The sequence below is a fragment of the Trichechus manatus genome, unplaced genomic scaffold, assembly GCF_000243295.1.
Source record: "Trichechus manatus latirostris isolate Lorelei unplaced genomic scaffold, TriManLat1.0 scaffold00005, whole genome shotgun sequence".
Taxonomy (NCBI): domain Eukaryota; kingdom Metazoa; phylum Chordata; class Mammalia; order Sirenia; family Trichechidae; genus Trichechus; species Trichechus manatus.
In genome coordinates, this window is record NW_004443941.1 from 6,751,884 (window position 1) to 6,757,883 (window position 6,000).

Genomic DNA, 6,000 nt, shown 5'->3' on the forward strand with positions numbered 1-6,000 from the left:
GTCTGCCTCTTCCCACTCTGTCACCAGTGTCCTGTGTCTCGAGTATATCATCTTTTTTAAATGTTCTGCAGCAACTCAACCCTGAAGACAGTCTTCAGTGAGTTTTAAATCTTAGCTGGTTATGTGTCCTTGTATAAATACTTTATACATTACATCATAGTCAAATGCTTGATTGCATGCTTATTCTATTCCTCTTTGTATAGATTCTATTCTTATAAAACTAAAAGGAATAGTTGAGGACTTAGCTCTTCCAGGGTTCCATTTTTGAGCATTAACTGTTCTTCTGCCAGCCCGGGCTATAGCCTGGAGCTCAGCTTACTGAGTGATTTTTGTTGCTTCATGACCAGGAATAGTTTTAAGAGGAGGATAATTTAACTCACCTCTTTACAAAAAAAAAAAAGAAAGAAAGAAAGAAAAGACAATTTTATAAGAACTATTTATGACATCAGAATCTGTGGTCATAAATTATCTTTAAAAATATTCAGATCTCCAGTGATGAACTGTATTACTCTTATACTTGGATAGTAGGTACAAACTTTTGGAATCAAAATTAGAATCTACTCTGAAGAAGTCTCTTGAAATAAAAGAAGAAAAAATTGCTGCTTTAGAAGCTCGATTAGAAGAATCCACAAATTATAACCAGCAATTGCGCCAAGAACTTAAAACAGTAAGTGATTTTCTTGGAAAGAATTTGAATTATCTATTTATTTAAAATATAAAGTAGAAAATAAAAATGCAAACATTGTTTCATTAATATTTTAATAAAATTGAGAGTTTTCTTAAACATGATCTTTGTTATATGGATATACTATATTCAGTCCTATTTCACGTATTTGTGTCGTATTCCAAGATAGATCATATTGGAATTGTGAGAGTAGGGTGGGGAAAAGGCAGGCTAATTTCACTGGGAAAATATGATACTAATACTTCACCCAGGTGAAATTTTGATAGGCAAAGATAGGGGTGTGCGGATACCTACTAAAGTCCATGATCGTATGTGTGGTATACCAAGCACCTGATTGCCACATAAATTTTTTATCTTTTCTAGATCTGGATATTTGGAATTATCCAGTGAAACAAGCAGGGCAGCTACAGCTGTCTCTTTTCCATAAGGGAGTAAGTTGGAATCGAAGGGGCTTACTCATGCCAGAGGATTAGTAGGTAGTAGATTTGATAGACCTACATTCTGGTTCATTCTCCCCTTTTCCATCTCTGCAGTGCCTCCAGGAATGGTCTTAAGGTAACTAAACAGTCAGACTGGCAAGATTACTGTAGGCCACATTGAGAACCATTGTATTCAGAATGCTACAGTAAATACGAGTAGGTAGCAGGACAGTGTCAGGCATCCATCACCACAGGGTTGTCTGTGAGTTATTGTCCCACCAGATTACAGTTCAGGTGCAGCAATGTGAAGGTCACATTGGCTGCTTGGAGACCTCAGGTCCCACAGCAGTTCAGTGTCTCTTGCAGCAACTCCAAAAGCATGGAATTAAGCTCCTCAGAAGAGAGGTTTATGAGTTGCTGCATTCAGGGAAGCTCAAAGATTTGGCTTCTTATTAGGTATTTATAGTTCTTCTAGTCCAAATATAATTTACCAATCAGGGATTGTTTTCACCAAAAACAGTATTGCCTAATAACATAGAACATTCCAGTTTTATCAGGTTTCTAGAGAAACAGTTAACAAAAGATGAACTTCATGTAGAAAAGGAAAATGTTGTATTTACCCTTTGCCCATACCATCTTTGCTGGTGTTTGTCACAGGTACTGCCATAGAACATATGTTGTTGCAGAGGAAATTTGAGAACTTTGATTAGTTAACACAAATAAAGGGATTTTCCAAAAAGTAAAGTAAAACTTGTGCCAAATTGAATTAATTTGCTTCTCTGTCCTTTTAAGTCTGCTTTATGTCTTCAAGAGTCAACTTCTTGAAGCAACTCAGTGAGAAAATATGTGGGTTTGAGTACAGGTTGGTGTATGTGTGTTTGAAGTCTAAAAGGTAGAGGTTTAAAGTTCCATTATTGTCCCCCGCTTTCAGCCACTGTGGTATGTGAGTGTTAATGGACTAGCCTCCTGCCATAAACATCTGTTAGACTGGAATTATGCTGTTGTCAGGGCTTTATACTCTACATGAAGAGGTCTGTCACTTGAACGTGGAATGTAAAAGTTAAATATGAATAGTATAAGGCCCAAAGTAACCACTAAAATACCATGACAAAGAGTTACAGTTAATATGCCAACAATAGAGATAAAATGGAATTATAAAAAATAAAAGTAAGCAGATAAAGAAAAAATGGAGAACAAAGTATAGTACAGATTGGACAAATGTACTCTTGCCAGTTTTAGAGCAAACCATATCAATAACCTCTTTAAATTTTAAAGATCTAAATACCCTAGTTAAAAGGCAGAAATTAATAGGTAAAAAGCAAGATCCACCTATATGCTGCCTAAAAGAAACCTTGATGAAAAATGATATATTACACTAGCCCTAATCAGAAGAAAGCTGGAATCACTATTTTAATATCAAAGTAGATTTTAGATGAATGAATATTACCAGGGTTAAAGAGGTTCATTTCACAATTATAAAGGGTTCATTTCATCCAGAGGACATAACAGTGTAAAATGTTTGTGCACCTAATAATAGAACTTAAAATTATGTGCTATAACTGCAAGGAGAAATAGGCAAATCCACAGTTACAGTTAGAGGGCTCAGTACAGTCTCAAAAACTAGTAGAACAAGTAGAAAGAAAACCAGTAAGGATATAGATGACTTGATAGCACTGTCAACCAGCTGGATCTACCTGACGTTTTTTGAACACTCCACCAAACAATAGTAGACTATACATGCTTTTTAAATGCACACAGAACATTTATCAAGATAGAGCATTTTCTGGGTCATTGAACACGCCTCAATAAATGAAAAGGATTTAAGTCCCCTAAGTAAAGAGAAAAAAGAAAATCATAAAGATACAAGCAGAAATCAATGAAATAGAAAGCAGACAATAGAGAAAATAAATGTGAAGTAGCTTCTTGGGCAAAAATCAATAAAATTCATAAATCCCTAGCCAAGTTGACGCAAACAGTTAAGAACTTGACTACTAGCTGAAAGGTTGGCAGTTTGAACCCACCCAGAGGCACCTCGGAAGATGGGCCAGGAGATCTGCTTCAGAAGATGACAGCTTGAAAACCCTGTGGAGCGGTTCTACTCTGCACACATGGGGTCCCTATGAGTCGGAATTGACTCGACAACAACTGACAACAGCCAAGTTGAATAAGAAAGAGAAAACTAATCTAATACCGGGAATGCGTGAGAGGATATCACTGTACAGACATTGAAAGAGTAATAAAGGGACAGAAACAAATGGCTGAAACTGACACAGAAAGACATAAAAATCGGCATAGCTCTGTATCTTTTAAAGAAATTGAATTCATGATGAAAAACCTTATAAAGAAAAATCCAGGCCTAGGTGATTTTACCAGTAAATTCTATCATGTATTTAAGGAAGAAATAATACCAGTCTGACACTATTTTAGAAAATAGAAGAACAGGTTACACTTCCCAAATTCATTTGATGGGGCAAACATACCAAAACCAAACAAAGATATTACAAGAAGAAAAGAAAACTATAAACCAATATTCCATACACGTAGGCTCAAAAATCATTAACAAAATATTAGCATGTCAAACGCAGCAATACGTAAAAAGAAAATAATACTTCACGACTAAATGGGATTTTTTTTCCAGGAATGCAAGACGGTTGTACATTGGAAAATCAGTATAGTAAAACACATTAAAATAAGAAAACAATATGGATATCTCAGTTGATGTAAAAAATTCACTGCCCATTCAAGACAAAACCTCAGCAAACTAGGTGTATTAAGGAACTTCATCAACCAGATACAGGGCTTCTATGAACAGCCTTCAGAAAACACCATTCTGAAAGGTAGAAGACTAATCACTTTCCACCTTTGATCAAGAACAAAGCAAGAATGTTGCTCTCAGTACTTCTATTAAATGTCCTAACCAGTGCAGTGAAATAAGAAAAAGAAAGAAAGGAAGGAAGAAGGAAAAAGTCTTTATTTACCTATGACAGAATTATGTTAATAGAAAATTCTATGGAATTCATAGAAAAACCTCTACAGCTAAAGCGAATTTTATCAGGGTCACAGGCTGAAGTGCAATATACAAAAATCATTATATAACAACAGTTAGAAAATGAAATTTGAAAGAAAAATAAAATTTACAATTCTATAAAATAACATGAACTATTTAGGGATAAACAAGGAAATATGTTTGAGAACTCTATACTGGGAACAACTAAAGAATACCTCAGTAAATGGAGAGAAATACCATGTTCATGAATCAGAAGACTCAGTATTGTTAAGATGGCAATTCCCCCAAATTAATCTGACAGTTAACATAATCTCAACCAAAATCCCAACAGTTTATTTATTATATTTTAGAATATATATCAAAATATATGTATTTATATAACTTTAGAATATATATTTGTATGTGTGTATATATATATGTATGTGTGTGTGTGTGTGTGTGTGTGTGTGTGTGAAGCCCTGGTGGCACAGTGGTTAAGAGCTCGGCTGCTAACCAAAAGGTTGACAGTTGGAATTCACCAGCAACTCCTTGGAATCCCTATGGGGTGGTTCTACTCTGTCCTGTAGGGTTGCTATAAGTTGGAATCAGCTCGACAGTAATGGGCTTTTTGTTGTGGTTTATATATATAAAACAAAAGAGCCCTTGTTGCACAATGGTTAAGCACTCGGCTGCTAACTGAAAGGGCGGTTCAAACTCCATGGGAGAGAACAGACCTGGCAATCTACTGCCATAAAGATTACAGCCAAGAAAACCCTGTGGGGCAGTTCTTCTCTCACATGGGGTCGCTATGAGTCAAAATTGTCTTGATGGCCCCTAACAGCAGCAACATAAATTGACAAGCTGATTCTAAAATTTACATGGAAACATTGGCCAAATATTGGTGAGAATTTGGAGCAACTGGAACTATCACACTATGCCGATGGACTATAAGATATTTTAACTAATTTAGGAAGCAGTGTGGCCTTTTCTCATAAAGTTAAACATATACCTAGCCATGACCCAACAATTCTACTTATATTTACACAAGGCAAATGAAAACATGAATGAATTTTTACAACAGCTTTATTCATAATAAAAACTAGAAACAACACAATGACCACTAACTGGCAATTGAATAAAGAAATTGTGGTGCGTCCATATAATGGAATGCTGCTCACCAGTAGAAAAGAACAAACTGCTGACATACTCAGCAACTTGGATAAAGCTTAGAAGTATACTCAGAAGAAAAGGAAAAAAAAAAGTAAGATTACGTACTGTGGAATTTCTACCTATAAACTTTTAGAATGTACAAAACTAGTTTTTGGTGAAAGAAAAACTGGGGAGCACTGATTTTTCTAAAATGGTGGGAAATTAATGTAACATAGGACGCAGGAAATTATATCAAAATTGACTGTAATTTAAAAATGTAAAGCTTGGGAAGTGATCTTGATTTTCCAGGTTTTTTACTTTAACATCCAAAAGCCTGGAAAATCAAGATCACTTGCCAAGCTTTACATTTTAAATTGCATTCTGTCTTGGCATCTTCATTCTTTAGTCTCACCTCATGACTTTATAACTCAGTAGTAGCAATATTAGTTTATTATTGAGTCATAAACTTTCTTAAAGTTTATATGAAGTGGTGAACTATTTTAAATGCTTCTATCCTTGCCTTAATATAAAGTTTTGTATTAATTTAGAAATTTATAATACATCTTCTAGGATAAACGAGTGATTCAGGATAAGTATAATAATAATAATACATTTAAATTAAAGAGAATTATTAAATTCGGTGCGGTAATTTGTAATATAAAATGAAGACCAACGAAGAATTGATGCCTTTGAATTATGGTGTTGGCAAAGAATATTGAATATACCATGGACTGCCAGAAGAACAAACAAATCTGTCTTGG

General features: G+C 34.8%; 1 protein-coding gene across 5 annotated transcripts in view; it reads left to right on the forward strand.

Moving 5' to 3' along the window:
- The window catches only part of CCDC88A (coiled-coil domain containing 88A), a 123,248-nt gene that overhangs the window by 82,440 nt on the left and 34,808 nt on the right, over positions 1-6,000 (forward strand). For all 5 annotated transcript variants that reach the window (XM_012556553.2, XM_023735088.1, XM_023735086.1 and 2 more), the window contains exon 17: positions 526-667. In XM_012556553.2, coding sequence (XP_012412007.1) covers positions 526-667 — 142 coding nt within the window. The remainder of the gene's footprint in view (positions 1-525; positions 668-6,000) is intronic.